The sequence below is a fragment of the Dermacentor silvarum genome, chromosome 3 (assembly GCF_013339745.2).
Source record: "Dermacentor silvarum isolate Dsil-2018 chromosome 3, BIME_Dsil_1.4, whole genome shotgun sequence".
In the NCBI taxonomy this organism is placed as follows: domain Eukaryota; kingdom Metazoa; phylum Arthropoda; class Arachnida; order Ixodida; family Ixodidae; genus Dermacentor; species Dermacentor silvarum.
The window spans coordinates 35,402,483-35,418,190 of record NC_051156.1 but is presented as its reverse complement, the minus strand read 5'-3'; the positions used below and the strand labels follow the sequence as shown (position 1 = coordinate 35,418,190).

Sequence of the window (15,708 nt, the reverse complement as noted above, 5' to 3'; positions counted from 1 at the left end):
AGGCTAAGCAACTTAGAGAACGGTGAGAGAACACAAGGCCAGTCTTATTTAGGATGCTTTGCCTCTTAGAATTTCCCGCCGCTGCTGGATGCTGTCATGCTGATTGGCCGGTACTAGACATAGTCCAGGCAAGTACCGTGTCTAGTGAAAGACGCAGGCAGCCCGTCGTCATTTCATCGCCTTCATTCAATTTGGATAATTACTTCGTTGTCATGTCGTTGCTGTCTTTCCACCATTTTCACTCTGCCTACGTCAGAGCATCGTCATGTCGTCGTCAACACGCCACCGACTATCATGCCGTCATCAACACCCCTTCGTCATTCCGTAGCCACCATTCTGTCGTCGGCATGCTATCGTTGTCGTGCACTATTTGCTATTGCGCAGTCGTCTTACGGTGGCCGTCATGCCATTGTCACTTCGTCTTCGTCAAGCGATCTTAGTCAATGCGTCGTCATGCAGTCGTCGTCAGGTAGTGCTGCGAATACAGGGTCGTACCATCGTTGTCATTTCAGCACTTGAAACCGTTCTCGTCATGCCGTCGTCATCATACAGACATCATCGTCATGTTCGCGCCGCTGTTGTCATGCTATCGTCGTCATTCCAGCATGATGATACCACAGTCACCGTGCAGTCATCCTGTAGTCATAATACATTCGTCGTTACAGCGTCGTCATATCCCATTGTTTCGTGGTTGTTTTAGTTGGAATGGTTCTTTTAGGGGGGGTGCTTGTAAGGCTTTTATAGTGTAAGCCGTTATGGGCTCATTCCAATAGCCATTTCGGTTCGCGATGGTGTCCGCCTCCGCGGCCGCTGGTGACCGTAACCGCTATCGCCGGCAATGCGAAAAAAGCACCCGTTCCCCGCCAGGATCGACCACAGGCCAGCTGCGCGGGAGTCGGATACTTTGCCACTGAGCCACGCAAGCGCTTGCTATAAGGAAGCGGGAAAATGCAATATAAACGCGCCCTAGGCAGGTGCGCAGGCGCAGACGACGAGATGCGAGTCTGACCAGGCGCGCAATCAACCCTATCCAGAGCCTCCGCTAGTATGGCGGCGTCATCCAGTTCATCATCATCATCATCATCAGCCTATATTTATGTCCACTGCAGGACGAATGCCTCTCCCTGCGATCTCCATTTACCCCTGTCTTGCGCTAGCGTATTCCAACTTGCGCCTGCGAATTTCCTAACCTCATCATCCCACCTGACTTTCTGCCGTCCTCGACTGCGCTTCCCTTCTCTTGGTATCCATTCTGTAACCCTAATGGTCCACCGGTTATCCATCCTACGCATTACATGGCCTGCCCAGCTCCATTTCTTCCGCTTAATGTCAACTAGAATATCGTCTACCCCCGTTTGTTCTCTGATCCACACTGCTCTCTTCCTGTCTCTTAACGTTACTCCTAAGATTTTTCGTTCCATCACTCTTTGTGCGGTCCTTAACTTGTTCTCGAGCTTCTTTGTTAACCTCCAAGTTTCTGCCCCATATGTTAGCACCGGTAGAATGCAATGATTGTACACTTTTCTTTTCAACGACAGTGGTAAGCTCCGAGTCAGGATTTGGCAATGCCTGCCTTATGCACTCCAACCCAATTTTATTCTTCTGTAAATTTCTTTCTCATGATCAGGGTCCCCAGTGAGTAATTGACCTAGATAAACATATTCCTTTACAGACTCTAGAGGCTGACTGGCGATCCTGAATTCTTGTTCCCTTGCCAGGCTATTGAACATTATCTTTGTCTTCGGCATATTCATCTTCAACCCAATTCTGGCACTTTCTCGATAAAGGTCCTCAATCATTTGTTGTAATTCCTCTCCATTGTTGCTCAATAGGAGAATGTCATCTGCAAACCGAAGGTTGCTGAGATATTCGCCGTCGATCCTCACTCCTAATCCTTCCCAGTCTAAGAGCTTGAATACTTCTTCAAAGCATGCAGTGAATAGCATTGGAGAGATTGTGTCTCCTTGCCTGACCCCTTTCTTGATAGGTATCTTTCTACTTTTCTTGTGGAGAACCAAGGTAGCTGTGGAATCCTTGTAGATATTTGCTAAGATGCCTCCTCTACTCCTTGATTACGCAATGCCTCTATGACTGCTGGTATCTCTACTGAATCGAATGCCTTTTCATAATCTATGAAAGCCATATAGAGAGGTTGATTGTACTCCGCAGATTTCTCGATTACCTGATTGATGGCATGGATATGGTCAATCGTAGAATATCCCTTCCTGAAGCCAGCCTGTTCTCTTGGTTGACTTAAGTCAAGTGTTGTCGTGATTCTATTGGAAATTATCTTGGTGAATATTTTATACAATACTGAAAGCAACCTAATGGGTCTGTAATTCTTCAATTCTTTAACGTCTCCCTTCTTATGGATAAGTATAATGTTGGCGTTCTTCCAGCTCTCTGGTACACTTGAAGTTGTGAGGCATTGCGTATAAAGGGCCGCAAGCATTTCAAGCATGATATCTCCTCCATCTTTGATTAAATCTACTGTTATTCCATCTTCTCCAGGCGCTTTTCCCCTGGTCATGTCTTTCAAGCCCTTCTAACTTCATCGCTAGTTATAGAAAGAGCTTCTGTGTCCTGTTCATCACTATTTTGAATGAAAGTGGCTTGGCTGTTTTGGCTACTGTACAGGTCAGTATAGAATTCTTCTGCTGCTTTTACTATGTCATCGAAATTGCTGATGATATTACCATGCTTATCTTTCAGTGCATACATCTTGCCTTGTCCTATGCCTAGTTTTCTTCTTACTGCTTTCATGCTGCGTCCATATTTTACGGCTTCCTCAATTTTTCCCACGTTATAATTTCGAATATCCCTTACTTTCTTGTTGTTGATCAGTTTTGACAGTTCAGCGAATTCTATCTGATCTCTTGAGTTGGACACTTTCATGTTTTGTCGTTTCTTTATTAGGTCCTTTGTTTCTTGGGAGAGCTTCCCTACACGTTGCGTTGGTGCCTTAGCTCTCACTTCAATTGCTGCTTCTGAGATCAGCCTAGTTACGGTTTCATTCATTAGCTCTATGTTATCTTCATCTTCCTGTTCTAAGGCTGCATATTTGTTTGCGAGCACCAGCCTGAATTGGTCTGCTTTCACCCTTACTGCGTCTAGGTTGGCCTGTTTCCTCTTGACTAATTTCACTCTTTCTCTCTTCAAATTGAGAGAAATCCTAGACCTCACTAACCTATGGTCACTGCACTTTACCTTACCTAACACTTCTACATTCTGCACTATGCTTGGATCGGCAGAGAGTATGAAATCTATTTCATTCCTTGTTTCTCCATTAGGGCTTTTCCAGGTCCACTTCCTGTTGGTGCGCTTCCTGAAGAATGTGTTCATTATTCGGAGCCTATTCCTTTCCGCAAATTCCACCAACATCTCTCCTCTTGCATTCCTAGAATCGATGCCGTAGTTTCCAATTGCTTGCTCGCCAACCTGCTTTTTGCCCACTTTTGCATTGAAGTCGCCCATGACTACAGTATACTGAGTATGGACCTTTCTCATTGCTAATTCCACATCTTCATAAAGCTGTTGTATCTCTTCATCATCGTGACTGGAAGCTGGGGTGTAGGCTTGTACTACCTTCATTTTGTGCCTCCTATTCAGCTTTATTATGACGACTGCTACCCTCTCACTAATGCTGTAAAATTCATCAATGTTGCCCGCTATGTTGTTACGGACTATAAATCCTACCCCGGATTCTCTCTTATCTGGAAGACCTCTGTAGCAGAGGACGTGGCCGTTAGTCAGCACTGTGTAAGCTTCACCAGTTCTTCTAACCTCACTAAGGCCAATAATGTCCCAGGCAATGCCTGATAATTCCTCAAATAGTCCTGTTAAGCTAGCCTCACTCGAGAGGGTGCGCGTGTTGAACGTTGCCAGGTTCAGTTTCCATTGGCGGCCTGTCCGGACCCAGAGATTCTTAGCACCCTCGGCCACGTCGCAGGTCTGACCGCCGCCTTGGTCAGGGGTTCCGCAGCCACTGGGGACTGAGGGCCATGGGTTAATTGTCGGAGTCATCAGGGAGGTAGTGGCCGAATACTGCACCAGGGAGGCCAATTTCTGTTCTGGTGAGGGAGTGACTTTGATGAAGCTTAGTGGGCCTGCCTAGTTTGGTTGCACCTGAACTAGTATAGCCCCACTAGCTCTCGGCAATATGTATTTTTTTTCTTTGCCGGTGTCAGGCACCACTCCATGCCTGAAAATGTAGTGGAATGGAGCAGGATTCGAACTTACGACCTTCAGATTTGAAGTCGGGTGTTCTACCTCTACTCCACGCCACAACCTACGTGGAGGCACCTGCAAACGCAGGGTGCGCAAGCGCAGACAACGAGATGCGATTCAGACGAGGCGCGCAATCAACGCGATTCCGAGCCTCCGCTTCCTTGCCCTCCGCCAGTATGGTGGCGCCTTCTAGTCAAGGTGCCTGCAAACTCAGCGTGCCCTACATGTAAGTTGCACATAGCAGTTGCATGCTGCATGTAACTGGACCTGGTTAACTCAAGCAGGCTAGGTGACTATTTGTAACCAGCCCGTTTCGAAGATTCCAATAAACAATCATCATAATTGTCATCACCACCACCACCACCATCAACAACAACAACAACGTACCCTACCACGGGTCAAGGGATCTCAGATGTGCATCACGTATTCTGGATACCTCTTCGGTACACGTTATGTCGTCTCTTCGCAAGGTACGAACCGCTGCTGAAGAAGCGAATCGTAGAGCTACGTGCGCAGCTACAACCAGGCATCATAGGGCTCAGCAGACTGCTGAGCAGAGAGCATTGCAAGCCGAAGTTCGCCGTCAACGCCAGGTGGACAGTTGAGATTGTTCTCATCAAAATGAGGCGAAGAGACTTTGCCGCGAAGACCCTGTTGTGCGTGGCGCCGAAATTCTAACTACTCTTGAGCCGCTCCACCAGCTTACGCTGTGACTGTGATGCGTGTGCCGCGCAGGCCTGTGACACTTTTTGTTCTTCGGAACCATGTACGCCTGATAGCCTTCGAAAAAGTGCGGGAATAGTAGCGAGGTTAAGACACATTTATTTGCGACGTTTCTTGTATTCTGCATCACGAAAGTGACGACTGCAAAACGCGAAGGAAGCGGACCGTTCATTGGCACTACAGTTCTCACGTGAGGTGTTTAGCAAACATCGTGCGAACGGTTCAGAATCACTTGAAAACTGACGAAATAATATTCTAATGTTTTTACCGTGCACACAATCACAGAGTGCTTCGCCACATACAGCCAACTTATTGTACTTATTCTCAAGAAAGCTCTTGGCGTAACCGTTGTCTCCTAGAACGCTGCTTTCCGCATTTGTATGTCGATTCAGAGGGTGCACCAATTTCCTAGAATAGCGCCGATGTCAGTATAAAGCACTCGATGATGCATTTGTTTACATCAACGTACAGCGACCACTCGTCATTCGCTTGATGTAACGAGGTTTCTCTGAAAAGTAGCGAGACTGGCAAAACACAAAATTTGTTTTCATATCAAATAGCAAACTACAAGATGCCTCCTTTTAGATCATGGCCTTGCAGTCTCACACACTTTTCCGCCGTTCACTAGCCCGCATCTGTGCACGTCTGGAACGATACTTCTCGGATATTCCGTAGCTCAGTCGTTAGGGCTATCTTGATCACCTCCTCGCATTCAATATTGGTGCCTTTGTCGACTACCTTCAGCTTGGGGAATGAAAAAAGTTACAGAAGGCGAGATCATGGGAATATATCGAGGTTGTTTCAGAATAGCGATGTTTCTGTTGGTCAGAATGTGGCAGACTGATTGAGAGTTCTGACTCGCCGCGTCATTCTGGTGCAATAGTCAAAGCTCATCTTGCCACAAATCCCACCTCTTTTTGAATGCTGCGTGACGCCAATGCCGCAGGATCCCTTGCTCACCGTGTCTGCTACTGCTCGGTGACGCTGCTGTCTTTCCATATGGCTCGAACGCAGTACAGCACGCATATAAAGAAATGGCTTATACATTGTCATCTGTACGGTCGAAATTTGTGGCTTATCAAGGTTTATTGCTTCGATAGCAACTAGATGAACACTCCAGGCGCGTTTCTGCCGTCGTCGTCGCCGTTGTCGTCGGCGTCGCCGTGACACTCCGTATGAAGTCCAAGCACGACAACATCGTCACAGCGCGCCATATGCTGTATTGCGAGTGAAATCTTGGCAGGGCTGGCCGATGGTCGCGGCTAAATCTCGCGCGCAAGGGAGGAAAGCGGGGACGAAGCGCGTCGCCTTCAGTAGCGCGCGAGGCACTGGGGGGAGGGGAGCGACTGCTTCTGCTGCGGGGGCTCTCCGGCTGCTGCTGCGTACGGCGCGGCCGCCGTATCTTGAAAGCGATCTGCGACGTGGGCAAAGTGCGCCAAGTGCTGTTAGCTTCGTTTGCACTGTGCTTTCGACGCTTAGTTCGCGTTTCAGTAGAAGAGGCAGCACGGTCGTCGGGACGAAGCATGGCGTCCGTCCCGGACGCCATGCTCCTCGCTCCAGCGTTTTGACAGCGAGTTTCCGCAGTCATCGAGTCAGATAAAATCAAATCAAATCAATCTTTATTACCAGTAAAAGAAACAGAACTGGATGGTCATTTCGGGCTTAGAGCTATGATAGTAGCATGACGGGGCCCAAAAGTTCATGTTTGACTGTGTTCATGTTTGCCTGTGTGCGTGTGACACCATGCTTGTTCATTGAGTTAGTATGCCTATGTTTACAAGTTTAAAAGGGCGATAGAACTACTATGCTTACTTTCCTTAATTTGCTATTGTAATCGATGCTTTGTCTTTCGGCCGAAACTGCAACTTTTTTGCTTGCTTACGGGGCTATGAACCATTGCTCGGCCCTGCACCGCCGTCGGCATCGGCCCACCGTTGTTTTCTGTCGACGTTACGCCACGAAGAAATCTCTGGATTCAAGCCATAGACAGCTTGGCTGTAAAAATATAAACGATCATGTGGCATGGTACTGTAGGGGGACGTGACGGCGGCCAAGGAGCCGTGCCGTCGTCCCTACCTTTACTTTGACAGAAGGGCGAACGCGGCGAGCCGAGCGGCGGCTGCGACGACCAGCGTGACTGGCTTCTAGAACCACACTGCGCATTCTGAGCTGGCACCCCGAGCACGCGCTGCGCATCTTCATTTTCTCCTCTTTGCAGCCGGTACTAAAGCGCCGGCTGAGAGCCGCTAGAGCGCCGACCATAGCGCTCCGTATTGCAGTGTCGGTGGGCGCTACAGTACTACTATATATAAGACATCGCACTGCTAGCACATACTATACTGCTGTGCGAAACCTTCGAATGTGCACGGGCAGTCGCAGTTCTTGCGTCGCTTATTATTTCGATAGCAATCATATGGACACTCCAAGCAAATTTCTTCTTCTTTCTGAGGTTTTACGTGCCAAAACCAGTTCTGATTATGAGGCACGCCGTAGTGGAGGGCTCAGGAATAATTTTGACCACCCGGTGTTCTTTAACTTGCACTACAACGCAAGCACACGGGCGTATTTGCATTTCGCCTCCATCGAAATGCGGCTGCCGCGGCCGGGATTCGATCCCGCGATCTCGTGCTCAGCAGCGCAACGCCTTAGCTGACTGAGCCACCCCGGCGGGTCCAAGCAAATTTCTGCCGTCGCCGTCGTCGTCGTTCGCGGCATCGCCATGAGGTTCCGTATAAAGTCCAAGGGCGATAACATCGTCGCCGCGCGCCGTATGTGCGAGCGAAAGTGCGCGAGGGACGCGCGCTTTCACGAAGAGCGAACGCACGGCGAAAAGCAAACGTGACCGTCGCGCGAGAGACCGGGGGGGGGGGGGGAATGGGAGGGAGGGAGGAGGGCGACGTCGTGCTGCGGCACCAACGGCACAAAGGGAACGCGGAAGGAGGAAAGCAGGAAGGCAACGCGGGAGGGAGGGGTTATGTCTTCTACTCTGCCCGCAACTGCGCACTTGTACTTCGAGCGGCTGCAGCCGGCCGCCAGCACCGTATCTTGAAAGCGATTTGAGGACGGCTCATAGCTTTGTATGCGCTGTGATTTGGCCGCTCAGTTTCCGTTGAAGCGATAGACCGCACGAACCTTCGCTCGCTGCTGCTGCTGCGCTTGCTCACGCCAGCGTTTTGACAGCGGTTGTCTGCGGTCGTCGAATGGGATCGTCGAGTGTTTGCATGTGCGCGCTGACACCATGCTTGTTAATTCAGTTAGTAAGCGAATGTGTCGAAGTCGCAGTCACTAGTCACAGCCGATAAAACTATTATCGTTACTCTGTATAGCTCTCTACTAATTTGCTATCGCAATTGATGCTTCGCCTTTCAGGTGAAACTGCGACTTTTTCTTGTCCTCTATGGTGACAAAAGCAATTTCCTGTACTCGAGTAGCAAACCGGATCTTCCCATCTGGTTAACCTCCCCGCCTTTACCCTTTCTTCTGTCTCTCTCTCTCTCCTGTACTCGAGATGACGCTGCCTGCTACAAAAGCTTGTTCAGACTTCCAAACGGCAGTGCAAGCTGTGCCTTTTACATGCAAAATGCACAGGTTGTAAATCTTGTTACACAGGAAAAGGCAGTATATATTTACACTTCTTTGTGTGTTGTTAAGCACACTGCTTCATTCTGCAGAATTGACGAATCTGTACTCACTCATGCGTAGCACAGGTATTCACTTGCAGTTACGAGCTTGTCGCGCATTTTGATACGCTCTTTTATGTAAAGTATAAGTCAATCATTTTAATTATTGCTTCGTTGTGTGTGTAAACGGAAGCTGCAGTGTACCAACTTTACATTTCCTGCCTACAATTTTAAGCACGACGCTTCAACCTGTAATATCACTGAATCTCAAGTCCTTTGCTTAGTCGATGCGGTCCCTACTGGCCATTATGTGACAATTTTGACGTCGACACTACCGCGCCGGCTGAAACGTCTTTCGTGATAGCCTGCTTTGTTTCCTCCTTTCTTTATCCCAAGTTGTGTTCTTATTACTGCATCATGCGCTCCCAGCAGCATGGCAGATATTCAAAAAACAAATGTACAAGTGTTCGCAGCGGGAACTTTGGCTAATTACGATTATTTACACTGTGTAGAAACACAACTTATGCGTTATTATTAAAGCTTGATCCACCCAAGTAGACGCATTTCATTACTATTATATTAGAAGTCGCCAGGGTAGGATAAAATTACTGGAGCCTGGAATAGGAAGCGTCCAATATGTGACGTGTGTTTGTCACTTCAGCTGTACCGGCTCACCTTCTGGACGGTCCACAGCACTGAACACAGGGTGGATCTGGAGCCGCTTCCCAAGGAAGAGACCCCCGAAAGACACAGATCGCCGGAAACAGGTGCAGTAGAGCTTTGCTAGCGTTGACTTGAATGGCTTTATGGCTACTGATCGGAAATTCGGTGAATGCACAGGAGCCGATGTTTTTTCGGGCCCATGCTGCAGCTGACATCGGACCAGTGTTATTAGTGAATCGGCAAATACTGTGATGTTGTTCTAATATTGCCTTCGTAATACCAATTTCAGCTATACCATTGGTTCACATATCCAGCCGGTTTCTATGATGAGATCCCGCTGCTGTCCAAGTTCGGCTATTACTGGAAATACAAGGTCTGTTACGCTCTGAGCCTATGAACACAGCCTCACAATGTATACGTATTCCAGTGCAGCACCATTCTATTCCGCCAATTCGACGCTCACTGCCTCTTTTAATGACATTCTTTATCACATACCGGACACTATCCGGCATGTTACTGTCGCGGCGACAGTAGAAATAAATTACATTTCCGAAGGTAGCTTAAAGCCTATGGTGTACTGATTCGGCCACAGAACTAGCTGGCGTCGTCATTTCATGACGACGCCAGCTAGTTCTGAGGCAAACCTCGAATAGCCTAGCACCAATCTGCTTAAAAAAATAAAAATAAATAAGCGACAGCATTAGGCCACACGCGAAGTATAATGAAACACGCAAACAATAGCAAAGCTTACGATGGCATCTGCAGCGCTTGAAAGCAGCATGTTACACGGCACTGCCGTCGCCCTACCCCGTAACACATGTCGTCGAATGAGTGGAAGAATTGAACTGTCGCCTTCACGCTATATGGTCGTCGCTGTCGTATTGCTGCTGTCGTCAAGATGGCGTCCCACTTAGTCGTGTAGAAGCTTATATTGCTCTTTCTAGTCACGCTTTGCAGAACAATGTTGAATAGCCAGATTTATGCAATATGCGCGACTTAACATCAATTCGTACAGTGCGCGGGACCTGCACATTTTGATACTTATGTTGTATTGTTATGCTACAATACTTATGCGTCGTTTGCACCGCCACTGAATGTCGCCTAGCGGTGGGCTTTAGAATTGCGTCGGGGAGCCGGAGATCGACTATCTGACATGTTCACACGTCACACATACGTACGGTGATGCAGCTTTCCATTAATGCACTTGAAAGGGAAGTGTTTCTACAGTGATAGTGTCCACAGAGAAATTAAGCTCTACAAGAGTGGATATGCATCCGTTGAAATTCTGATGTCAGATCAACCAGTCCGCAAAACCATCTGCTTTCGCCAGACGACTTTGGTAGTGCCCATGAGTGCAATGTGTCCTTTCATAAATTTCCGAGTTTCCTAGCGTTGAGTTGTTTGCACTAATAGTTAACGTTGTAAGTTTCCTGGACCCTTGCGATGAATCTATGTACCCGAAGTTGCGTCTGCATCCGTGTACTTGTTTCTTGTTTCCTATTTCGACTGAGCGGAATTGCCGAATCCGGCAGAAAACTACATGCTTCAAGTACTCGGTAACGTAAACATGGTCGTTTTGATAACGTTATGTAGTCCAGGGGGCGAATTTGTAACAAAAATTTTCATAAAGCGTTGCATTCGTCACTCGTTATAGGCACAAACGACGTCGACCCTTGGTTAGTGCCTGAATGGGACAGTCGGCGTGACGGACAATACAAAAAAAATCACAGCATATCCACGAAGTGAATGATGATGAGTGGGCTAAGCACTGGGGGATCATTCGGGTAAACCACAGCTACGGACAAAAGATAAAGAGAGCGCGCGTCGGGAACGAACGCCCTTGTGCAATGCAGCGCCCCTAGCTACGGACGAGAAAGAGAGCGCGCGTCGGAAACGAACGCCCTTGTGCATCGCAGCGCCCCTAGCTACGGACGATAAAGAAAGAGAGCACGCGTCGGGAACGAGAGAAAGAGAACGCGCGTCGGGAACGAACGCCCTTGTGCACCGCAGCGCACCTAGCTACGGACGAGAGAGAAAAAAAAAATCCCAGCATATCCACGAGGTAAATGATGGTGAGGTGGGCGAAGCTCCGGAGGTTATGGGTGATACCGTTAATCCTTCGAGAAGTTCGCCCGATAAAATCATCATGCAAACACGTGAGGTACGGTGAAGAAAACTTTTATTGAGATTTCAAGTTACCTTTATATATTACGCACTTGTGGTCGGAGAAGTGCACAGCTAGGGGTTCGAGTACCGGTTTAAGGGGAATGTTAGCAAACACGATGTCTATGCATGACCCCCGCACGGTAGTAGGTGCAAGGTGGTCTAGGGAGATGCACTTGAGCGAGTATCTGATGGCCATGTGCTGAACGAGCCAATCGTTTATGGAACGGTCCGATATGTCGACATTAAAGTCACCCACGAGCACAAACGGTCTGTTTCTGTATTTGGCGTCAAAGTCTTTGCACGTGGTGTCCACGAAGAACCGAGTTCTCGAGCGGCCATCCGCGCCCGCCGCTGCGCATCGTCCATGCTCCACCAACGATCCGACACGTACGGCGACGATCCAAGAAATGAGAGAGGCGCTCGCTCCCCGCGGATCCCCGCGTAGCCCGCGCAGCAGCCAATCGGAGAGCAGCGGCACTTCCAGCGCCATCTAGTGTCGATTCATACAAGCGCCATATTGCACACAATTCTATTGGACCAACGCCATCTAGGAAATGAGACGAGAAATGGTGATGACGACACAGATAAAACCCCTTGATGTTAGAAAGTAGCGACACGCTTTGATCTACGCCGCAACACCCTCGCCGGCGCGGTCAACCTCCTCTTTTTCTCCCCCTCTTTCGCGGAGGCAGCGCATCCGCCACGCTGAATGGCTGCGGCGCTCGAGACTACCCCGTCAGGTGACCCTGACGTCACGAAAACGGCGCGAAACTTGCTTTCGCGCGCCTTTAGTTTCTCCCGCTCGCCATGAGCAGTCCAAGTGGTGGTCGCCCTGCCGCTGCGAACGTGTGTTTCCCAAGTTTTTCCATCCTTTCGTAGGAATGTGAGATTCGTTCTCCGTGAAAATGCCTTGCTGCTGCGCGTTTCAATGCAGCAGCAGGCCAGAGAAAGGGCAAGCCTTATTTTATATCCCCCGAGGTGAACGGAATGTCGTGAGTCGGAAGCAGTGGCTTCATAACATCGGGAGAAGGGATTTCGCCCCTTCCAAGCACGCCGTTCTTTGCGAGGTGAATGTTGCAGCTTTCCTCAGATTTGTGGATGAAGTTGCGTGGAGATTTTAATGCTCTTCGCATAGCCGGACTCTTCGTTCAGTTTAATACAGAGCACCGATAACTGTGCTTATACTTTTATTTTAAATTTAGTCGGCTGAAATTTTCGTTGACTCTTCGAGCCATGACAAAGCTTTTTGTGTTTTCGCGCGTGTGTTAGTTTTCAAATGTATGTAATTTGTGAGTTAATGCCTGTAACTCATATTTTGTAGTTGTGTGCGTGTGTGCGTGCGTGTGTGCGTGTATGTGTGTGCATGTATGTGTGTGCGCGCGCGCGTGTGTGTGTGCGTGTGATCCTTGCGCCTGATACTTGTGAAGCCAAGGAACTATTTTACTCTTATTGCGTGCTTATTGTATCTTTGCTAAGTTTCAATACTGCGAGCATTTTTTTTCTTTATGTACTTTATGTTGCGAAGGCATGAACCGCAATATATAGGTAGATAAGTGGTCTTATGTATTATGTATTATTCGCGCATGCTCATTAAGTACAAGCCACGCGCTTCTGATAAACTTGACATCTTGAAGTCTGTAAGTTAATTATCAAGTGCCAGTCTTAGCAGTTTCCGTGTAAGCTATCAGCCTTTTTTTTTTTGAGAGCGAGACTTAGGTTACTCCCAGAGCTGATGGAATGTAATTTCTCGTCGTTTCATAGTGACGGAATACAAGCGCGTGTGTAAAGTTCTATGTTGGCTGTTTCGCAAACACAGCACGTATTTCGCACAGTGGCATTGGTACAAAGGCTTTTGGCCCACTCATTTTGGGGAATTCACTTTATGTAAACTATCACATTTCTTCTTGGTCACCTTCTCTGAGCCTTTTAAGAGCGAAGATTGTGAACCAAATTCTCGTTTATACTCTACGCTGCTTATATTGTATGCACCCAATACACCTCCGCGTTACGGATAACCCAAGTGGCCACGTAGAGGTAAACAGCTCAGCCACTGCTTGGTACTCATTTTTTCGGAGCGCTTCCGCTTGTATTTATCGAAGCGTCCTAAAAAAATTGCACGACGTTCTATCGGAAGCGTACTTTCGTCATGACAGTTTCACAAGGGATAAATTTTCATACAACGCTTCAAAGGGCCGAATAAACAAGCGCGCATTGATTCTAATGCGGCTGCAGCGAGCCACTGGAGGGTTCAGCGCCGCGCCGGCCCGGTGAGGGGGAGAAATCCGAGGAAAATTGAGGAGGAAAGCGCGCGCGCGGGGGAGAGTGTCGCTACTTTCTAACATCAAGGGGCTTTAGACACAGATTGTGTACAGCGCCATCTAGAATATCGTCCCTGTACTGCAGTTTGTATGTACTTCTATGAGACAGCGCCATCTATTGCATTGTACGGGAGATACTGCCGTTTACTGCAGGGAGATACGCCGGACAACGGAGACGTGACAAGGTTAGACTAAGAGGAGCTACGCCCCTAAAACGCCGGAAGCGTTCTCCGGAACCGGAAGCGGAACCGGAAGTGGAAACGGAAGCGGAAGTCGGCTTCCGGTTATGCTATACATAGTGTCACGTGCCTTGTGAGAGAACTGGGGACGCGACGATTATTGAGGGTAGCGGCTCCTGAAAAACACGGCGCTGGGGGCTGGCTATCGAGCGGGCGGAGAAGCACGCGCACTTCTTTCTTCTTGTCCGTGCCTGCCTCTTAGCACTGTACCCACTACTGCTGGTGGCATTTCCCCCCTTCCTCGGAAAGAGCATCGGCTCGATGCGCAAGAAGCGGTTTTAGAAAAGGAGGGGGAAACAGCATGGGCAAGGCAGGTGCTCGTGCAAAGGACACAATCACAGCTAGAGGAAAAACAAAAGCACAGCAGCGGGGAAGCGCGACGGGTGCAGTCTCAAGAAACAGATAGGTTGCAAACAGTAGCGTAAGTAGAAAGATGAATAAAAAAATAATAATCACGAACGCGCAACATATGGTTTCATGCGCACAACGTGAACTACGTCAGGGCGAGGTTGTTGTCTACGCCGTGTTTGCGCCGCACTGTCGGGAACGACTTCGTAGTTCACGTCACTAATGCGGCGCAGCACTTTGTATGGGCCAAAATACCGGCTAATCAACTTTTCACAAAGGCCACGGCGGCGAACAGGGGTCCACACCCACACTTGGTCGCCGGGACTGTAGCGCACTGGCCGGTGACGGATGTTATAGCGCCGTGCATCTGCATGTTGCTGCTCACCGATGTGCAGCCGCGCGAGCTGACGGGCTTCCTCAGCGCGCTCAGCAAATTCTTCGGCGTCAGTCGTTAGGTGCTCGGTGTCGTGACACGGAAGCATAGCGTCCAGCATCGCCTGTACTTCGCGGCCGTAAACGAGGCGAAATGGTGCGAACCGTGTCGTCTCTTGTACGGCGGTATTTACGCGAAGGTCACGTAAGGCAAGATGCGATCCCATGTTTTGTGCTGAACGTCGATGTACATAGAGGTCATATCTGTGATGGTTTTGTTTAATCGCTCCGTAAGTCCATTGGACTGCGGATGGTAAGCAGTCGTCTTGCGATGCCTGGTGTTGCTCAATTGAAAAATTTCGTCCATGAGCTGTGCCGTGAATGCCGTTCCTCTGTCTGTGATTACAGTGGATGGGGCACCATGACGCAGTGCAATGTGGCACATGAAGAACTGTGCTACCTTAGAAGCCGTGGCTCGTGGGAGCGCCTCCGTCTCGGCATAGCGGGTTAAATGTCAGTGGCGACGATCACCCACTTGTTGCCGTCGGTTGAGCGGGGAAAAGGCCCAAGGATGTCCAAGCCGACTTGGTCGAATGGCTTATGAGGTGGTTCGATAGGTTGCAATAACCCGGCGGGCTTTAGGGGTGGTGACTTTCTTCGCTGACATTCACGGCAGCCTTTAACATACTTTTTTACGCTTGCCGCAAGCCCGGGCCAGTAATACATCTCGCGCACTCTAGCAAGCGTTCGTGAGGAGTCGAGGTGGCCAGATGTAGGCTCGTCGTGGCAACCGAAAAGAATATCGTCCCGCAAGTCTTTGGGAACTACTAGAAGGTAGGCTCGGTCATTCGGGCGGGAGTTCTTTTTGTAGAGCAGATTGTCTCGTAGACAAAAGGACGCCAAGACGCGACGTAGATGGCGTGGTATGGATGTGTGACGGCCCTCGAAGTGGTCGATGAGAGGTCGAATTTCAGCGTCGCCACGCTGCCATTTGACCAAGTCCGACGTAGTAAGGGCGCCCAGGAAGCCGTC

The 15,708-nt window shown here is 49.1% G+C and overlaps 1 protein-coding gene across 1 annotated transcript in view; it reads left to right on the top strand.

The window, feature by feature from the left end:
- The window catches only part of LOC119444297 (sodium/glucose cotransporter 4-like), a 603,800-nt gene that overhangs the window by 532,204 nt on the left and 55,888 nt on the right, over positions 1-15,708 (top strand). The window contains exon 12 of the mRNA XM_049663258.1: positions 9,232-9,337. Coding sequence (XP_049519215.1) covers positions 9,232-9,337 — 106 coding nt within the window. The remainder of the gene's footprint in view (positions 1-9,231; positions 9,338-15,708) is intronic.